Here is a 22,514-nt window from a genome sequence, read left to right as displayed (position 1 = left end):
ACATAATATGCTGTTTTGTGATACTTGCCTCAAAAGTACACTTTTCGAAATGGTTTAGGGGGCGTAAAACGGTTGTTTTCCGTACGTTGTACGTAAAGTGAATTTCGAGTGCGTAAAGCGAAGCCTTACGCACTCGTGCACAAACCGCATTACACCCACTACCGCACTGGCATCGAAATACACTGTTAGTAGTATATTTCGATACTAGACTATTTTCGAAATATACTATTAGTAGCATATTTCGATATGAGTGCGTAAAAGTGTATTTTGCGCTCGCCGAAGGCGAGTGCTCCCCCGCCAAGGCTCAACGGCCACTTTTCTCACGAGTCTCGAACTCCATATTTCATCGCAACATGTAGAAAGTGGGATTTTGCGCACGCGGAGTGTGCGTAAAATTTGACTTTACGTACAAGTGATGAAAAGTGTTTTTTTTACGAGTTAGCCAACCCTTTCCCCACGAGTGTGAAATTCTATTTTTCGTCGCAATGTGTGGAAAGTGGGATTTAGCGCATGCGGCCCCCCTTTTGCGTGTGTAAAATTTCACTTTCCACACAAGTGATGAAAATACGTTTTGTGTCACATCACGGGCGAAACTCACAAATAAACAAAATGAAATATCAGCGCGCGCGCCCGTGTTAATTAGTACGATTGCGAGGCACCAGACAGCGGTCTATGATCCTGGAAAAATCCGGCTGAAAAAATCCACTCCTCCAGAATAATCGCCCATAAAACGCCTTTTCAACGAATCCATTCCTTCATCAGGTCCAAATAAAACCGGAAAACCAAAAATATAAACACTCCTCGAAATTTTCTCCGCATTTCCACAACTTGTCCACCAATCCCTTGTCACTGCCGACGACTCGTCGCGCCCACCGCATTCACCTTAAGCTTTTTCAGCCAATTACACAGTCCCCTCCGACACCAAGCCGTCAATTGGCGTATCCCCACAACAACTCAGAGCTAACAATTTTCCATACTTATATGTATATGCAGACATCAAGAGAAATATAGTAGCAGCCATCTTATATTTTGTGTTGAAAAGAAAAACATTAATTTTAAACAAATGTTACGAATTGTGTCTGTGAATACTGTTTGGGGTGACTAAATGTTTTCGCTCAATGAAGCGTAACTCTTTCAATTCCCCACCTGGACCACTACATTAGCAAAGGTACCGTAGGCCAAGGTATTTTTTTTCACACAATTATGAACCAGCGGTACGGAAAAAATATTGAAAACCGAAAAAAAACAGCAAGTTCGTGCATTTCCAACGATAAAATACCACCCCCGCCTCGTTTTCCCCGTGAAACCTGAAAATAAAGCGGATAAAGTGATCATTCGAGGCGCACAACTGCGTCAAATTACCGTGAAAAGTAGATAAACGTTGTGGAATTGACTGTGCGTGGGGTATCGACATGATTTTTTATCGCGAATAAAACGAAATAGAGAAGCTGGAGGGGGGGCAAGGGGGGCGGCGGGATTGTCAAGTTTTGGCCCGCGGAAAAGTTATGCAATCAGCTGATCGCTTAACATCTACTGTCACTTGTCAAATGAATGTTAAAAGACTAGTTGGGGGCTTTGGGAAAAATGACAATCAGATCTAAACAAACAGACACATGAGCTGCATGTCAGATGATTCGTCGTATATTTGTCGGCGGATTGTAGTCCCACTGAATGAGAAACAATAACCAAAAACAAATAGTAAGTTGACCCACTCCAAAGCCCACTAATTATGACTAGGGAAGATGAGGGCAAAATGAAGTGTTTTTAATCCTTAATTACTCGAGATCGGCAGAGTGAATTTTGACGATTTTTTTTCGTTTTGAAGGTATTTTTTTCTTTTTTAAAATGAGATGTGACTCGTCCGAATCGCTTCGTTCGGTCATGAAATATTGACGATTTATGAAGATTTGTTCTAGCTCATTTAAAATAGAATAAATGTCTAGAGTCGGTGGAAGCATTGAGGAAAATGGCAATTATATCTAAATAAACCCACACATGAGCTGTCGCTAATTATGACTAGGGAAGATCAGGGTAAAACTAGCTGTTTTCCATACTTAATTACTCGAGATCGGCAGAATCACTTATGACGATTTTTTTTAAATTTTGAAAGTATTTTTTTCATTTTTAAAATGAGATTTGACTCGTCCAAATCGCATCATTCGGTCATGATATATTGACGATTTAAGGTTTATCGTAGCTCATCTAAATCAGAATAAATATCTAGACTCGTTGGAAGCATTGGGAAAAATGGCAATCAGATCTAAACTAATAAATTAGCAATATACTTCCTAATGGTTATTTTACACATCATTCCCCTCTATCATGTATAATTTATTGTTTATTTAATTTGATTAAATTGAATGAGATTTATTTTCAACTAATTTTGTCAGATTTTCAACTTAATTGAATGTTATCATCACTATTCTTATTATCCCTTTCTTCAATACGACCGATTGTTTTTTACGGTTCTATCTCTCCCCTCAACCCTTCGATAAAATGTTAATAGAAAAATTTTATTTACACGTGCTTGAATGAATTTAAAACATCACATTAGAAGAAACCATCAGAAAGCTCACTTTCAGGGAAATGCATGAAAGACTCTAAATTTTCAACAATCATCATAAAAATCAAATCAACCAATATAGCTATCGTAATCATCTTTTAACTGCGACTTAATGGCATTGAAACAAACATTTTAAACTACGATTGAATACATTTGAAGCATGATATTCAAAGATATCTCCGGAATTCTGATTTTCAAAAAATACAAAATTTTTTCAAATTTTTAAATAAATCAAAATAACGATTATTGCTATCGCCTTCATCTTCGAATTCAGTCAAAAGGACATCCAAACAAATTTTTTAACCCATCATTCAATCAATTCAGAACATTTTTTTAGTTATCATGGGACAAACGATTTTCGAAAAAAATCGAAAATTAAAAAAACTAACCGATGAATTAAATTTTAATTAAAGGCGATCGATGGGGCTCAACAATACTTATGTTTGAAAAAAAAAGATTCAATTCCATCTATTCATTAGCGAACAATTGAAGAAAAACTTTGTTGCATACGTACACACATACACACACACGTAGGGACGCGGTTTAAAAACTGCATTTTCGAACTTTTTGGATCATACAAAACTTAAATTTGAACGATTACAAAGTTCCCATTCGAAAGCAATAGACTCATTGAAAGCATTGAGACACGCACGAAAAAATTTAATAGAAAAACCTATCGAATTCATTAAAAAATTCTATTGAATTTCTATTAAACTTTCTATTAGTTTTCGGCTGATTCGATTGGCATGTTCAATAGAAAGCATTCAATAGGAAAAGTCAACAGAATTCGATTTTTCTATATAACTTATTATTTTCATATATTTTCTATAGAATTTGCTCGACTCAAATTTTCAAGTTTTTTCCATTCTATTTTTCTGTTCTTCTCATCAAGAAAATCAAACGAAAAAACTTGGAAAATTTAAGCCGAGGAAATTCTATAGAAAATATCTCAATAGAATAAGTTATATAGAAAAATTGAATTCGATTGACTTTTTCTACTCAATATTTTCTATTGAACATTTCAATAGAATCGGCCAAAATCTAATAAAACAGTTCAATAGAAATTCAATAGAATTTTCTAACGAATTCGATAGGTTTTTCTATTAAATTTTTTCGACCGTGGAAAAATGTCAATTATATCTAAAACACCGATACATGGTCATATATTAATCTTAAAATTCTAGTCTCACTGAAACAATAACCAAAAACAAATTAGTAAGTTGGTCCCCTCCAAAGCCACTAATAGACCTCTTCGCCCTGAGAGTCACTACATTTTCGGACACTTCTTCGCATGTTAAACAATATCACCGATAATGATCTTAAATAAATCAATGTTACCATAAATCTCAAAATTTTTCAAAATTTTTTGCTCATTTTCCCAAAAAGTGAAAACTCCACTTTGATAACCGGAATAAGCATTTCCCTAGATTTCCGTAATGAAAACACCTATCATGACAAGAGTAAACGAAAGTAAACCGAGCAGTGGTCAGCCCCCAATTCCTCAACACGATCAGCTCGAATTTGCCCATTCCTTTCAATTTCGACTGCCTCTTTTCAATCTTCAAACCGCCGCCTGCCGAAACACGGCTCCAAATATCAGTCCCTCTCCCTCAGGCAAAAGCGACTGAAACCCAAAATGAAAAAATGTTTGCACAGGTGGATTGGTACGCAGGATATGAGCAGTTTGTCAAGCGCAATCTGACTCTGCTCCCCCACCAGGACCCAGTACAGCAGCCCCAAGTGCTGCCCCAGCCCCAGCACCCTGACATTATGACGTCAATGTTCGACCAGCAAATCAAGAGTGAACCAATGGGATTTTATTCAGTAGCCTCATCGCGCTCAGACGGTTCGAATTCAATGGTCAATTTGTCTGACGATCGTGAGGATTTATCGCAGCAGGAGGAGCACATACAGAGTCAACAGACGATGCATCAGCAGCAGCAGCAGCAGCAGCAGGCGAACCCCCAGCAGCAGCAGCAACAGCAGCAGCAGCAGGTGAACCCCCAGAGTCAGCCTGCAGTGCAGAACGTCCCCCACAACGGGCCCTCGCGCCAGTCGACAGGCCAGCAGACAGTGAAAGAGGGCAGTCGATCAAAGCCCCAGCCCTGCAAAGTCTGCGGCAAAGTCCTCTCCTCAGCCTCGTCCTACTACGTACACATGAAATTACACTCTGGCAACAAGCCCTATCACTGCACAGTGTGTGAGGCAAGTTTCTGCCGAAAGCCATACCTCGAGGTGCACATGAGAACGCACACCGGTGAGCGTCCATTTCAGTGTGAATTATGCCTGAAAAGATTCACCCAGAAGAGCAGTTTAAATACTCACAAACGTGTGCACACAGGTGAACGTCCATACGCCTGTGACATATGTCAAAAGCGTTTTGCTGTTAAATCATACGTAACAGCACACCGCTGGAGTCACGTCGCTGAAAAACCCCTTGTTTGTGATCGTTGCTCATTGACATTTACATCGAAGAGCCAATTTGCCATACACATTCGTACACACACAGCATCAACAACGTACGAGTGTAATATATGTGGACGTACATTTGTACGCGATAGTTACTTGATACGCCATCAGAATCGTGTGCATCGTGATATGAATCAGAGTAATGCCAATCACAATCCATCAACGCCACAGAGCAGTGGTGGACAGACACCTGGCACTGGATTTGAGAGTCCTGTTTGTGATTTACGTTACAATGAGGGACCATCGTCGTTGGATGGCCTCGGTGGTGGCAAAAGTATTGCTGTTGAAATAGCGAGTTTAGGAAAACAAAATAGCCTACAGCTACCAGTGCCACTTTTGCATCCACAAACAACTAACTAGTGTTTAAACGGCAGTGAAAATCAGTCTCTGCCGTTACAACAATCGTCACCGCAGCTAGCTGTTTGTCAGTCATCAGCGTCATCACCTTATAATGTTAGTTCACCGTTGCAGCAAGATCAAACGACAACGCAGAGTGTTTATCAGGGATCCCATGAGTCGTCTGGATCTATTGACAGTCCAGAGTCACGTTATTCACATTTGGAACAGGTGGAGCATGAGTCACAGCAGCATCAGATTTATCATGAACATCGTGGAATACCACCACCTGGACTACATCCAGCACTTTATCTGTATGCTCAGTACACTAATACGAGTACTACCATTAATTATCCCGAGTATATTCAACGCAACAACTAGGAGAACTATTTTATTGTCGAGGAGTTTTCGGGAACGTGGGTAGGCGTTTTTATGCTGGCAGCGGTAAGGGCTTTGAGTTTTTGGGTTTATTGGTCAGTTGAGCTTTTTTATTTGGAGGAATATGTGTTGGAGAGAACTTGGCGACTTTGATGGAAAATTCTAGGGAACTTCGATTAGTTTTTGGCGATTAGGTTTTGATTAGGGGAGGGTAGGGTAAAATGGACACTTTAGACTTTTTTAAAGTTATTCATAACTCAGAAACAAATGTAACAATAGAACTCAGTTTAGGCTCATCACAAAGGGAAAGAATTGTTCTTTGTATTGAAAAAAAAATTATTAAATTTCATCAACATTTCAACCCGTCACTAATATTTAAAAAAAAGTCAAAAGTGTCCATTTTACCCCAACCTCCCGTATATTGGAAAATTCTGTTTTTTTTAGTAGAAATGTTCAGCAGAATTTTATTTTTTTGGACAATTTATTCTATTGTGATATTTCTGCAGAAATTTCTCTACTCAGTTTCCTGTTTTTTTTTTTTTTAATGAAAAAGCAGAAAAATTGAGTGAAAAATGTTTGGGAATTTCATGGTGAGGGATTCATATAGGACATGTATATTTTTTTAGGAAATTCGTCTTGCCAAATTCATCTGAGTTTTTTAATTTTCACGAATAAATTTCGGGGAAGAATTCAGCGATTTCGATGGAAAATTCTATTGAACTTCTGGGGATCTTTCTGTTAGTTTTGGGCCGATTTCATTGGAAAATTTTGTCTTTAGTTTCAACAAAAATATTTGATAGAATTTGATTTTTTGTGCAACTGATTCAATTGACATTTTTCTATAGAAATTCGTCCACTCAATTTTTTCTATTGTTTTATTCAATTAAAAGAGCAGAAAAATTGAGGGAATTTCATGTTGAGGAATTCCTATAGCAAATGTATAAAAAAATGAAATTCTTCGGTTTTTTTCTATGAAATAATGTATCTTAGACTTTTATAAATAGAATCAATTACAAACTAATAGAATTTTCTATCAAATTAATTCTACCAAATTGATTTGACGTTTTAAATGTCTAAGAATAAATTTCAGTGAAGAAGCTAGCGACTTCGATAGAAAATTCTATTTTTTTCCAATAGAAGTGTTCAATAGAACTCGATTTTTCTATGCAACTTATTCTATTTCTATTCTATATTCTATTTGCAAAAATTCCTCGACATTTCCTCTGTTTTTTTTCAACAACAAAAAAAAATATTGGAGAATCGAAAAAAAAGTGATTACAATGCTTCCATTCGGAAGCAAAAACAGAAAAATTGAATGAAAAAATTTTGAAAATTTCATGTTGAGGAATTCCTATCGAAAATGTTGTATAAAAAGATGAAATTCTACTGATTTTCTCTATGCAATAATTTATCTTAGACAGTTACAAACAGAATCGTTCAAAAACTAATAGAATTTTCTCTCAACTTCGTTACCTTTTTCAGTGAATTTTTTTCTCTTCCGAATTCTTGTTTCAAAAGCATATTCAGAGACGAGGGACAAGAAAGTATAAATGCCAGCATAAAAACCGGTATTCCAAAATCTCTACGTATGTTTTTCTCTCAAAAACACGACAACTCTTGTTTTTGTTCTCTTTATTTTTTTTCTATAAAATACATACGAGTATGTATAACGCGATCATCACACCCATATTTATGTTATATTTTTAAAGGAGTTCTTAGTCACTTGGATCTGTGATATAGATAGTAATTATTATCAGCAAAGTTTTAATATTGGTTTAACTATTTCGATATCAAACGAAGAAAAAGGAAAAATTATAACGAAAAAAAAAATGAGAAAAAGTGAAAATAAAAAGCGTAAAAAAATATATTAGCAGAGCAATGTCATGGAGATACAGAGTGAACAGAGTGGTCTCTACTTGTGGTTTTTACCCTTTGTCTGGTAGCCACACGAATATTATTACTAATTACGCAATAATGAAGAACAGAAACGAAGAATATGAGAGAGGATATTTTCACGAGTGATAACACGATACTTTTATTCACATTTTCATCGCCATTTGACATCAGAGAAGAAACATCATTTAGTCTTGGGTAATAAACTCCTACTAATGCTATTCATTATCATACTGCTCCTCTAGTACTAGCAATGGTACTGTTAATTATCATTAGCTGCTCTATTAAATGATGAAAATACTAGGTAATCTGTAACTATTCTGCTAACAATTAGTATGCTCACAATCTGCGACTAAAAGGAAATAAAGAGGAACAGTGGAAGGACGAAATTAATGGTTTATCCGAGTGACGTGCCATGCGGGCCCAATATAAATAGGCGTCATGATTTCTCGAGTGTTTGAATCAAATTCAACTTTTTTCGTATTGAAATCAGTAACGAAACGGTAAAACGATTGGCTCTCAGCTGATGATTCATCTGCTGAAACTCAATAAAAATTAAGCCCCGGGTGGACTATCTTTCAAATGTGATCTTGCTTGTTTTTTTTTTATTTTCATAATCTGAAATGATCTCCAATTGCTATTCAGTTTTGTGGAGCCCTGGAATCTCCAAAAATAATGATTGTACAATCAAAAAAACGTTGACAAAAAGCTGAACATTTTCAGAAAGCGTTTTTGAATAATATTGGCACGGACAACAAAATTTAATAGAAAAACCTATCGAATTCATTAGAAAATTCAATCGAATTTCCTCGGCTCAAATTTTCTAAGTTTTTTCATTTGATTTTCTTGATGAGAAGAAAAGAAAAATAGAATGAGAAAAACTTGGAAAATTTGAGTCGAGCAAATTCTATAGAATATATATGAAAAGAATAAGTTGTATAGAAAAATCGAATTCTGTTGACTTTTTCTATTGAATGTTTTCTATTGAACATGTCAATAGAATCAGGCAAAAACTAATGGAAAGTTTAATAGAAATTCAATAGAATTTTCTAACGAATTCGATACGTTTTTCTATTAAAATTTTTCGTGAGTGGGGAAATAAAGGGAATAGGGAGGAAATTGTAAATTAATAATTTGATGTATCTAATGGCTGTTAGGTCGTCATTCGTCACAGTAGTCAATGGCTGTCAGATCGTTAGTTACCATGATAAATTATCCATTCACTATTTCCTCTCTATCGGACTTATTTCTTAATCTTTATTAAAAACGGTTTTGATAATGTTCAGTTTTTTTCTACTTTTCTTAATTGTACAATCATAATTTTTAGGGATTCCTGCGGGATGTAAAATCCAATGGAAATTGTGATGTATTTTACATTATGAAGATGGAAAAAACAATCGAGATAACGTTTGAAAGATGATCCATCCGGGCCTTAAGGGGAAACGGAACCCCTGTGTCTATATGAACTTTTAGAATTGTGATTTCTCTTACAATTATTCCCTTTTATCTATGAAACTTGTTTATAGACTCGATCATTGCATTGTTGAGTTAATGAAGTAGTTTCGTAAATAAAAAATAATAATTGCAGGAGAAAAGACAATTCTAAAAGATCATACAGACACAGGGGTTCCGTTTCCCTTTAAAATAAAAAATAGGCGGCAATGTTAGAAATATTTCTTTAGTGCTTGAAATTTCAGATTAACATCCTTCAATGAAATTTGTTTATTTAAAATTCATTAAATGAACGGATTTTCTATTCTGTTTTTTTATTCGGCGTCGTGTAGGATTTATTTTTTCATTGATGATTCATTTACTGAAACTGAATAAAAATTAAAAATAAAGGGAAATGTTAAAATATATTAAATTCAATTCGGGTCAGTGGATCAAAATTTTCATCAGCATAAGAAGATGACACTTTCGAACAGTTAAAAATGAATATTTTTTTTTAGTTCTGTAAAGGGCTAAAACAAGCAGTAAATTATCAAAAATTAACGAAAAATTAATTCAGTTTTTTCATGAAATAAGAAAGAATGAAATATAAATTTTCTTGTTTATTTTCACAATTTCATTGCTCTTTCTATATTACAGAGGCTCACTGCGATTTTTATCTGCGAGAAAATTACAAATTAGTTGAGAAATTTCATTGATAAAATTAATTGAGAATACCTGGATGATCTGTTGTGCCTGTAACAGGCCTGTTATCGATAAATGAAGAAATGTAGAAACTATCAAGTCCTCATCACCCGATTTTCGTCCTAATAATTTCATAATTTGAATCAACCCGAGAAATCATGACTTGTACATTTATAGTTTAATGCTTATTGACATTGCGGTTAACTACTCAGTAGTCACGTCGGTGGAGTCACCGAACAACAAATTGAACGTTTTTTTTATTCATTTCAATTACACTGTTAAGACGTGAATAATTCTTCAGTCGTGTTTTTTTGTTTTGGTTTTTAAATATTCTCGTAATTGAAGAAATGGAGGAAATTAAGTTTGCGATATGCGCGCATATGCCTGGGACTTTCAATTCCATATGATACCAAGTCATCGGGTAAGACTGATTATCATAACGGACTAATTTGATGAGTAGAGAGGGAAGAGATCGGGAGATGGATGAGGAACACTATATTTATGTGTTTTGACGTGAAATGGAGGGAATGAAAAATCACCGATCTTTATTATTATTGGCTAGTCATTGTGCGCGGCTCTATGAGATAAATGTAACTTCAAAGCTGTGATTTAAAGTCTCTGTGCATATGCGCTAATCCTACGTAGTTAATGACACGCTTTTTGAGGGCAAGGGCCTGGAGAATTTTTATCTAAATTTTTAGCTGTTCAGATGTTTTTTTAATGATTGCGTTGAAGTGAGTTGAGCAACTTCATATTTTTTCGGCGTGGAATGACATGTGGAGTAAGTTCCTGATTTTTCTTGTTTGTTTTTTGTACATTCATGGGTTTTCGTGTTGTTCAGGGCAATTTTTATTCGAAGCAAATTGTTTATTTATTATAATTGAATTCGTTTTCTGCATGAGATGGAAAAAATGAAACAGGATTTTTGGCTTTTTATTACTGAAGCTCATTGCGATTTTTGGTCGATGAAAATTGTTCATTATTTGAGACATTTTATTGAAGTGAAACAAACAGTAAACTATTAAAAATTTACGAAAAATGAATTCGTTTTTTGTATAAACTATAAACTACTAAGTAATAAAATACAAAACTTCTCGTTTATTTCCATAAGTTCATTGTTCTTTTTTTATTACAGAGGCTTAGAATTTTTATCTGCAAGAAAATTATAAATTAGTTGAAAACATTAGTTGTTCCATTGAATTAAAATGAGCAATCTCAGCTTGAAATCTCTCCTGTTTCCTCTGTGAAATAATAAGAACGTAATATAGATCCGGAATTTCCTGATTATTTTCGTAAATAATTCGTAAATAAATTTCCTAAATAATAAATCTATTATTCAAAAATTGCAGAGGGCTGAAACAAACGGTAAATCATCAAAAATTAAGGAAACAATATACCCTAGAGTGAATAAAAAATATATTTATTTTTAATCCCCGGTGATGTAGCTAGAGCCACAGAATCCCCTTTCGCCATCTAATTGCTCCGAATTTTGTTATTTCGAGGCTTTTTTTCGTTACCTCGAGCGCCAAGGTTGTACATAATTTGAGGTGCAAATTTTTTACGAGTGAAAAAATATGAACAAGGTTCACCATAATTCGTAATGTAGTGGATTGTGTTGTGTTTTCATACGCGAAATGTTAACATTTTTTAATGGCACTAAAACTCATTCAAACGTGTTTTTTTACACCGCTGATTTGCAGTGGACGTTGTAAAATTGCTGGGATGTTCCAATATTTTCCTCATTTGACACTCCACCATCATGTACGATACAATGCACTTAGGAAGAACAGTCCATAATTGAAAAAAAACAACACAGTAATCACGAGTTGATCTTGAAATAAGAGAGAATGGGAGCTCCAGATGTGAAATTGAAGCCTGTATTGACTACCCAATGGTCGAACTGATGAAGAAAAAAATGTAATGAGATGTTTGCATGACTGAATCAAAAGCTATCGAACCAAAAACTGAAAAAAATCATTTCACTCTACTAATTCCACAATACTCACCTTAAATCACAAAAAAATTTCATGGACCATGTCATTACATCTGATTCTCGTCGGCAAATTGAAATAGAGATTCATGGAATATCGAGCGAGGTTGAGCCCAGAACTACAGAGCAAAACTGAGGAATAAAAACCGACAAAAACAAAAAAAATAATACTAAAAATAATAAAAAAAACCTAAAACAATGTCCGCGTCGCTAGACATTGCGCCTGTACCATTTTGCTTCGTTAGCAGAGTACGATGCCATTTATTTTTATAATACGTTTACGTAGGAATAGTTCTTATTTTTATATAGAAAGGTTTACCGTGCTACCGTAAGTCTTAGAAGGCCTGCGTATGGTAGATTATTAGGTGAGATGAGTAATTAAATGAAAAATGCAAGAAACAAAAAATGAAAAAACCGAGGGCCCGTTAAATATAATAAATACAATTGACTCGTTTCCGCATAGTTGAATTATACCTGTGAGATAAATTTTTACCAAACAGAAGTATCATTATCTGTTAGCGCCTCATCTAGTCTATTTGTATAAAAACCAATAGTTTTTCTTTTCACGTGAAATAAAACTGATATAAGACAATAGTGCTGAATGCGGAGACGAGTGATTATTCATTAAGGGCCCTCTGGAGTGAAAATCATGTGCTGTAATTGGAGAAAAACTTTGCGACGTGAATTCTGAGTCGAGAGGGGACGGAAAAATCTGAAATTTGGCTTTAAAAATTTGTTCTTTTGGTAAAAACTGGATGGAGTGAGTTGAGGGTGATCTGAAGAATGTAAATCATTCTAAAAGATGTTTGAGAACACGAGGTGGGGGCGCCGCCATCTTTAAAGCCCTTTCCAGCAGAGGGAGGCCGAAGTTTCATAGAAAAACTTTGAGAATTCGTTGGAAAATTGTAAAGATTAACTCATTTGCGAGTTTATTTTTTAATGGAAATTATTCTATAGAAAAAATCAATAAAAATCCCATGGTTTTTTTCAAATGAAAAAAGTGAACTTTTTTCATTTGAAAAAAGCAAGCAATAAAAAATTCATGAAAAGACAAAATTATACGGATTTTTTCTATAAAATCTTTTTTATTGGACATTTTCTTAAAAAAAACAGCAAAGCGGAATTTCCTATTCCATTCGCTAGATTTCTATGAAATCGCTTCGCACGTGAGCAACATGGTGGCTCCACTCGTCCTTCACCTCGCGTTTTAAAACATTCCTTTAACTTATTCATCTTCCCCAGAAGGCCTTCAGCTCATTTCACCCAGTTCTTTAAAGAGGAACAATTTTTTCCAGCCATCCTTCAATTTTTTCACCCCCTTTCGACAGAGAATGCGTGTCGCAAAGTTTTCCCCGCCCTTCAGTACTTACTTTACTCCCGAGGCCTCTTAAAATCCGTGTGCGTTGATGTTGACAGTTAAAATAATGAACAAATAACTCGGAAATTTTTTCATTTCTGAATAGCAGAGGGTGCCATTGGGCTGGTGATAAATCGTTCCCATCAATTAGCTAACTAATCACGATTTATCACCACGCGAAATGATATATACATATATGTTAAATACCGATTTAACGCTGTAGACAAACTAATTCGTAGTAAATACGAATGTACACGGTTATCGCGCCGGATTTATCTCGTAATAAACAAGAGTAAAACAAATAAATATACATAACCGACTTGAAAATATTAACGAAATGTTGAATAAATAAGTGATGAAATCATAGCCATAATGACGAACTCATTCGCAAGAGTGAATTCAGAGAGATATCTAAACTCGACGATTAAATATTATAAAAAAAATAAATCATCAGTGAAAGAAACGTAGGAAATAGATCACGCGACATTAATGAATGTACCTATACAGAAAAGAAGCATGAGATACACTTTTGTAATAGCAGTTTCAAACAAAGCAAATATATATTAATATTAATGATAATAAAGTGAAGAAGAAATAAAATGAAATCGACGCTTTGACACTGCTCTCACCGACATATCCTGGCTAACACATCCTTACGTACATACTGCATTACATTATAGGGATAATACATGTTCTAATAGGGTCTCTATGTGTGAACTATATCCCCTGAGTAAAACAAAAGAAAAAAACTATATATATATATAAATATATGAGATTGAGGAGATACAATACCAATTGTAAGGCAAGTATGTACTGTACATAGCTGTCACTGACTTTCCTGTGAGAAAACCCCTCCCCCTCTCAAATCATATGAAATACTATACATGGAAATTTTCATCGTACTGCGAAGAACATTAACCACTGTTGTAATAATTATAAATTATCAATTGCTACAAGAACGAGGATAAAACCAATAAGATAATGCTAACGTATACTTTTAAATAGTGAATAAGCTTACCATTTAGTGGAAGTAGAGCCTCACTTTCAGCACTGTTTTTTGAAAAAAAAAATGAGAAAATAGGGAATGAAATCAATATTTTATCATCAAAAAATATGGAAAAAATGAATAAATAATTGGATTCTACCTCAATCCTGTAATGAAAAAAGTACAGTTATCATATTCCAGTGGGAAGTACAGAGAATAACGAGGATTTTATTTTTATTTCATGTTACTTACAATGATACTTCACATTGGCTGTCATTCTCTGGCCTGCAGTGACATCAAACTGTGATAATTTTAATGTCTTATGTTAATGTGTTGTTAATACTCTGTTAGTGATGGATTAGAATGCAAAATATTTTCCATCAACTGCAGCTCGACTCTTTACTTTTAGATCATCAGAGCTCAGTTTGATCTTCCATGGAGCTTATTTCAATGATATTCTTCTTTCAGTATACGTTGAATTGTGATGTTAGATTAAGGAATATGTTTTAATCCAAATCTAATGGATTTTCGTTGACGTCGCTGCAGCTCAGAGTGCTAGTGTGAAGTGTTGGCGATTGATGGATTGATATTCATTCAATACCTCGCCTGAAAGGGAAATCATCATGTCGAAATGAGTGATAGATTTGTAGAGACGATATCTCCACTAAAATGTTTGGAACAAGGAATGGAAATGGTTCAAATATACCAGCAATAAAACTGTACATTGTGGGAGATCGATCAAGCTACAATGTAGTTTGTGTCGATATATCACGGATAGAAGATTAAACACTCGTGTATTAAAGTAGAATTATGGAACAAATAGAATACGATTGATACCCCAAACAACTTTTTTCTTGTGGAATTGGTATGAAATATTTATTACCCTTGATCTTACAGGTTTTTGTAGAATTATACATTTGGAGGATTTTTGCGTGGATACGTCTAAATGCTGAGGAGGTTTAATACTTTTAATACTTCGGCAGTCGTCTGGGGTTTAGAGAAGCTGAATAAGTGAACAGGCATCGGCATCAATCATGAGATTGTTAATGTTATGACAAGTTACACGTTAAAATAATTTATTTATTCATTTATTTATTGCTGTATGCAGACTCAACAGCCCAGACGCCAATTATAGTTAAAAGAACATATTAGACATATATTAAAATATATAAAATATATTAAAATATGTAAATCGAGATGAAGATGATAAGATCAGATGCAGAAAAATTGAGAAAAATTTTGAGGTGTGGATAATTGAAGTTTACTAATCTTCACTGAAATTTGAAAAGAATAAAATAATCGAGGATCTGAATTTTCATTGACTATGAATTAAATAATTCATAAGATGGGATTGTTGGGTGTTGAATAAATAATTTTAAAATTCATAAAAGGGAGTTTCGGTTAGACGAATGTTTAATTGATGATTAATTTAATTATTAAAAAATTGTTGAGGAATACTAACTAATTGATTAATTAAAAAAATCATTTTGTTTAAAGTTCGTGATTATGCCGATGTCTAATAAAAAGGAGAAGAAAGGAATTGAATAGTTGAGAGCTTCAAGAATTTTAAATTTTTGTTATAAAGATTCTAGGAAAGTCTGTGATTTAAAAAAAATGAAACTCCAGAGAATTTTTTATTTGAGAAGTAGAACCATTTCTTGAATCTCTCATCTAGAAAATTCTATAATTTTTTTGGAATGTTTTTAGGTTCTGGGATTTTTCCAAATTAGAGCACAATTCAAGTTTTAAAACTTTGCAACATTTTGTTATTCGAAAAGTTTAAGAATTTCTGAAATTTTTTCCTCCAAAAAAATTATGAATTAATTGATTCATGATTTAAATAATTTAAATTTAATTAATTCATAATTTAACAAATGGAACAATATCTTGAATATTTCCCTTCAAAATTTTAAAATTCTTCTAAAATTTCTATAATTTTTCTTGTAATTCTAAAATTTGGGAAAATTAATGGATGATTAAATTTTCAAACTTCTTTCAAAATCTCAAAAATTTTAGAAAAAATTTCAGTTTCCCGAAAAATCCAAGAATTTGTGAAAACGAATTCTAGAAACAAAGAACTCGACTTGTTTCTCCAGAAAATTCTCCATCATTCTTCCGACAGTTCTGACAATCATAAAATTATTAAGACGATCAACACAAGAACTTCTGAAACTGAAAAATTTGAAGAACTCTGGACAGATTCCTCAGAAAACCCAAATAAACTTCAATCCATGCCCTACACTTTAGAATTGTTCCCTCGAAATTTCCAATTCTAGACGTGTCCACTCAAAAAAAATTTATTCCATCTCAACATCGACAATAGCATCCTCGACGACAACCTGTTCAGTGCAAGCAGGTACTTGCATCGTAGGCAGTGGATCTGGTGATTTAAAGTACAAGTTACTAGCTGAATGCACTTTGAGATATTCACCCCCCATTTCCTCATACTCCTGTCGTGTCACCAAGAATTCTGGCAGATTGTCACTCAGTCCAAAATTCCTCGCCCCATACCAAGGATCCAGTGCTGCATTCTCCGCTATGGAAATCCTGAAGCTCGTGCCGAAAGGCCTTATCTCCCTCAGTTCACGTTTCAGACGTTCGAGTAGTCCAGGCAATTTAGCTGGGCCCCCAGTCAAAAATACATTGCTCACAAGCCGTGATTGCATGTCTTCTGGGTACAGTTTAAGGACGAAATCGATGGTCTCGGCTATCCCAGCCTCGACAGATCCGATCATTGCGGGTTGAAACACCAATTCAGGGGATCGAAGACGCTCGAGGGCCACATGAAGCTGGTGAGTCTCCCCTGGAACCAGAGGTACATTCACTCCAGCACCCTCGAACTCTGGATCGTGCTGGCGGAGGACATTCTCTAGCTCCAAGAGACGTTCCTGCTCCAGTTCTGAATCTGAATCTCCACCTTCCTGAAAATTCAATCAATTTAAAGATCATCTAATTCCGAAAAATAATGAATACTTCGCTATTGGCTGTGGTTTTTGGTTTATCATCGGGAATAGCTAAAGTAAGCCAATTATAATTAATTTATAGCATTTAAAACCACTTATTAACAGGAAAAAAAATTTCTGAAGACAAAATTTCAGACATTCTCCAACTTTTTTAATGGGGAAATTGGGAAATGTTTCTAGAATTTTTTGGATAGTTGGCATTTTTTTTTATTTTTTGGAATGTAGAAATTTTTTTGAAAATTCAATCATGCTCGAACTTTTAAAAAATATTGAAATTTTCAGGAAAATTAATGAATTTTCTGGAGAACAAATTCAGGTAGTTGTTCTATTTTTCAGATAATGACTTTTTTAGAGTTTTTACAAGGATATCCTCCTCTACACTTTTCTGAATATTCAATCGATTTGAAAATTAATTTTTAATTGCAAAAAAAAATGAATATTCAGTTGTCGAAAAAAATGAAACGACTGATTATTTTGTAAATTAGATCTCTCACTGACGATTGACAAAAACATAATTTTTTTCATCAATATTTAAGAAATATTACAGAAAGTAATGATTAATGCAGATCGCTTTTCATTCGATTTGTTAAACCATTGTAAACTAACCCTGTTGATGACTTTATACACATCCCAATCTTCGTCACGCATGCCAAAGTCATCATCACGTTTTTCCTTTTTCGCTAATTGGCTTATTATCCTCATCCTCTCCTGAGCTGCAGCTGTCCTTCGTTTCGCCATGTCTTGACGACGTTGGCGTTTTGCTAATCTCCTTTCCACGATTTCTTGCCTGCAAATGATAGTTTTATTAATTTATATTACGTTTATGTCCAATAATAAATAAGCCTATATTTACTTCGACAAAAAAATTTAATTATATGAAATTAATGAAACATTAATTCCAAATAAATTCATTCTCTTCATCAACTAACCAACAATTTCATCTCTAATTAATAAACTCTTCAAACCTTAAACTCGTTAAACTCTTTTCGTGAACAAAAACGCAAACAGAAATCAAGTTTAAATTGAAATAGAATCCCTACTACAACCTTCACAAAAAACCCCATTCATTCTACTCAAATAAAAAACATTCTTCAATGTTTTCTCTTAATTATTCACCCCAAAACGCTGATTCATTAACAGTACCATTACCTCTTCTTCTTAACCCCCGCAATCCACTCATCAAAATCCTGTGAGTCCTTTGGCTGCAGACTACTCTTAATCTTCGGTTTCTCCTCAATAATAACGTTTTCCTCCTGCGAATTAGCAGCCACAATTTTCTGCTTCGTCTTCTCGATCTTCGCCTGAAGATTGTTAATCATCTTCATCAACTCAGCTTCATTCGCCAAGTTGTAGGATTTCAGGGCTTGCTCGAACTCTTCAGTCTCCCCCTCCTCCAGAAAATCCTGGATCGATAAGAACTGATTCAATTGCTCTTCGTCCTCCGCCAGTCTCTCCTCCCTCTTCCTCGCGTTGATCTCCATGAGTCTCCTCGCTAGCTCCCGCTTCCTCTCCTTCTGCTGCTCAACAGTCAACCCAGGAGTCGTCGTGGGCGCCACATAAGGAAGCTGCACCCTCAGGACGTTGCTGTCGTAGTAATCGACGTCCCCCCATTTTTTAATTTCGTCCTGGTAGTCCAGAGCTATACTCGAGTGATCGTGGATCAGCTCCTCAGCTCTGCTGGGCGTTATCGCATTCACGTGGACTGGGTATTTCAGCTGCAACAGCCTGTGCATGTACGAAGTTATGTGGAATCCCCCCACGTTGATCCTCCTTGCGTTCTTGGGATCGACTCTTCCATCGAGGACTGGAATTATCTGAGTCGCGTGGTAGCCGAAGCTTACGATCAGCCCATCAGGGGGACAATTGTTGTGGTGATACGAGAATAAACAGTCTACTCCGTAGGCTATCGAGGGGACGTTGTAACATTCGAACAAAAGCTCTGTCATCACTGGAGAATTAATGAGAGAATTTGCGGATAAATTATTTGACATTATTTTGTTTTCTGCAATAGGGTTTTCCCCAATTTTCCTATTCACTTCTTTCACATAACCCACAGATAGCTAAACGTAATGAATTATGTGCAGATATTGCCTAGATATTTTGTAACAAGTGATTGCAAATCATACGATTTTGAAACCTCGTTTCAATTCGTTTAGTTTTTTTAATACATTTTTTTATACCTGTGAAGATCGAAACTTGAGATTAAAAAATGAAAAAAATCCCGCAAGTTGCCTATTCTCAAATACTAAAATAATTTAGCATCTATTGAAGTGTAAAAATTGATTACAAAAGGTTGTAATCAAAATAAGTTGATGAGATTGTTACATTTCTGGAATAATTTAGAATGAATATCATTCGTTTGGTAGTCATTGACAAAAAGGAAGATTTGTGCATTTATCTCGAGAATAGGTGATTTTATAAGGAAATATTTGTAGACATTTTTTAAAGCTCTGAGAATTAAGTATAGAAACTATTCTCTTGAATTTTTTCCTGCAACTATTCATTATTAAAATAATGCAACATTTAGTGAAGGGTAAAAGGCCTTTGTAACTGGAATGAGTTGATGATTCCATTCGGACAAATTCTGAAATAATTTGGATTCGTAACACCTCTATCGCAATAGTAGAATAATTGTAAGCCCATGTCATAATTATAAGTGACTATTGTTCATAATGATGAATATTTTTCCGATGCTGATTAAAAATTTGAGAGGAAATTCAGATTCATCTCGAGCACAAGAGATGTTAAAAGAGAATGTCAAGAGTATACAGGGTATCTCTTGAAATTCTTCCCACAACTGTTCATAACTGAAGTTCAATGAAATAAGTTGATGAATAGATTCTCACAATTTCTGGAATAATTTGGATTGAGGAAAGCCTCAGTCAGAATGATCGGATGATTGACAGAGCCCTCGGTGTCGATCCCCATGTGAGTAAATGTGTAATCAAATATCTGCTCCTGTGCTTCGAAATGCGTCACGACATTCCTGTCGAACTGCGTTTTGAGCTGAAATCGTACAGCTTCGATATTCACAATGTCATTCCCGATCTGGAGCTCGCCGTCTTTTTTACCCCGCTCCTTTCGTGGTTTCGCTATGAGGTTTTTGAAGATCAGTTGGGGCTCGTTCTCGGTCGCCCAACCTACTCGGCAGCTATAGGACCCTGGAGAAATATTAATTCATTCCAGAAGATCACGCACGAAAAAATTTAATAGCAAAACCTATCGAATTCGTTAGAAAATTCTATTGAATTTCTATTAAACTTTCTATTAGTTTTTGGCTGATTCTATTGACATGTTCAACAGAAAATATACAATAGAAAAAGTCAACAGAATTTGATTTTTCTATATGACTTATTCTTTTCATATATTTTCTATAGAATTCGCTCGACTCAAATTTTCTAAGTTTTTTTCATTCTATTTTTCGTTTCTTCTCATCAAGAAAATCAAACGAAAAAACTTAGAAAATTTGAGCCGAGAAAATTCTATAGAAAATATCATTTACACAAATAACATTTCAATAGAATCGGCCGAAAACAAATAGAACAACAACAGTTCAATAGAATTTTCTAACTAATTCGATGGGGTGGGGTTTTCTATTAAATTTTTACGTCCGTGATCTTGAGAGAGGGTGAAGAAAATGTAAGCGAAATTTATCTAAGATTCATCTTTCGACGTTTCGCTAAGTATTTTAGCTTTAACAGGGTTTAGAAAAAAATAAATAGAATAAAAATGAATAAACACAAGAAAAAATTTAATAGAAAAACCTATCGAATCCGTTAGACAATTCTATTGAATTTTCTATTAGATTTAGCTTGATTTTATTGAACTGCAAATAATATATGCGTATAAATGAATAATATCAAATAATATTTTTATTATTATATTATAATAAATAAATATTCTATAGAATTTCCTCGGCTCAAATTTTTTCTCATTCTTTTTTTCTTTTATTTTCATCAAGAAAATCAAATAAAATAAGTTTGAAAAATTTGAGCCGAGGAAATTCCATAGAAAATATCTAAATACAATAAATTATATAGAAAAATCAAATTTTATTGAATTTTCGTAGAGAATCGTTTCTATTTAACATTTCAATGGAATCAGCCTCAAAACTACTGGCAAGTTCGATAGAATTGTTTAGCGAATTCGTTAGATTCTTCTATAAAAATTTTTCATACGTGTATTTAGTTTTTTTTATTTCAATGAGTTATTTATCCACAGCCTGATGAAGCTAAAATAATTAGCGAAACGTTGTGACGTGGCAATTAAATAAATATTGTTCTCATGTTCCTCAACATTTTTTGCAATTTTTTGGATACGTAACGACAATAAGTAATTCTTCCACTTTTTCTATTTCTGGTCTTTTCATCTCCTTATTTTCGCAGAAACCAGTGGGAAATCTCGATTTTTATTCAATAATTTAGGACGTGATTGTCATGCTTACCATTGTCAATGACTAGTGGAGTTGCTTCACTCTTGACATTTTCAGAATACACGTGAACAATATCAGGCACAGCTTTGATGTCTTTCAACTCAAGAATATCCATTATTATTTTATATTATTGTTTGATGGAGAAACTCTTGTAGAAATGAATTATAAAGAGATGATTTTTGTTGACAATCGGTATTGTAATCCTATTTTTGGTTATGTTTTTGAGTTTCCCCGCGGCGCTGCCCTCGTGTGACGTAGTAGACAGACTGATCACAGATAAGCAGATGATTCAGAAAAAAACTAGAAGGGCATCTGTAATAAACATAAGTCGTTTCTTTTTCCACAGTAGACAAGGTGAGTTGAGATCGGTCAAACAGTGTCGGTGGAGTAGGGTCCTAGTTATTTCTATTCACGATCAGTCATAATCATTATTGTGATTCTACATCGAGAGATGGCAGCATGAATGCAGAATCAACATTTACTTGGTGAAAAAATTCGATTTTGGCGACTTTCCTCGTGAAAAAATCCAAGATCTGACCCTCGATCCAGGTGAAAATGAAAATTTTTTCTTTCGACATTTCTGTCGCCTCCGAGTGTTTCCTTGACATCTAAGGGGTGAATAAATACAGAATCAACATCCATTTGGCGGAAAAATTCGATTTTGGCGAAAGTCGACTTTCTCCGTGATAAAATCCAAGATCTGACCCTCGATCCAGGTGAAAATCAAAATTTTTTATTCCGACATTTCTCTAGCCTGCGAAAGATCCGAATAATTAGCCCCTCATGTATAGATATTCCAAATTTTTATTTTTTTCCTCATTGAAGTAGTTTTGAAGAAAATTGCGAGCTAATAAAAAACATTTGCTAGTTATTACTTTTTTTTAAATAAATTTTTGAAAAATCACCTCTGAAAAAAAAAGGCGTTACATACCAATCGATAGCAAATTATTTGAAGATTTTTGCGAGTTAAGAAAAAATCGTCAATGCAATCCTATTATGGTGTAAATTAACAATT

General features: G+C 34.4%; 2 protein-coding genes across 2 annotated transcripts; one reads left to right on the top strand and one right to left on the bottom strand.

The window, feature by feature from the left end:
- The first annotated feature begins 4,207 nt into the window (after window positions 1-4,207).
- LOC107038032 (zinc finger protein 2 homolog) lies at window positions 4,208-15,448 on the top strand. Its single transcript, XM_015256896.2, has 2 exons — window positions 4,208-5,812; window positions 15,002-15,448. The coding sequence occupies exon 1, from the start codon at window positions 4,208-4,210 to the stop codon at window positions 5,390-5,392; it is 1,185 nt and encodes a 394-aa protein (XP_015112382.1). The 3' UTR covers window positions 5,393-5,812; window positions 15,002-15,448.
- A 634-nt stretch (window positions 15,449-16,082) lies between these two features.
- Window positions 16,083-21,741, bottom strand: LOC107038113 (actin-related protein 5). The gene is made up of 5 exons (XM_015257019.1): window positions 21,512-21,741; window positions 19,914-20,228; window positions 18,217-19,015; window positions 17,674-17,854; window positions 16,083-17,025 (listed from the first exon to the last, which is right to left on the bottom strand). Exons 1-5 carry the CDS (start codon window positions 21,612-21,614, stop codon window positions 16,402-16,404), a joined length of 2,022 nt encoding a protein of 673 aa, XP_015112505.1. The 5' UTR covers window positions 21,615-21,741; the 3' UTR covers window positions 16,083-16,401.
- Between the last annotated feature and the right edge of the window lie 773 nt (window positions 21,742-22,514).

This window comes from Diachasma alloeum, unplaced genomic scaffold, assembly GCF_001412515.2.
Source record: "Diachasma alloeum isolate Michigan unplaced genomic scaffold, Dall2.0 Dall_scaffold_00277, whole genome shotgun sequence".
Classification (NCBI taxonomy): Eukaryota; Metazoa; Arthropoda; class Insecta; order Hymenoptera; family Braconidae; genus Diachasma; species Diachasma alloeum.
The sequence above is the reverse complement of the archived record's forward strand: the minus strand, read 5'-3'. Positions and strand labels throughout refer to the sequence as shown.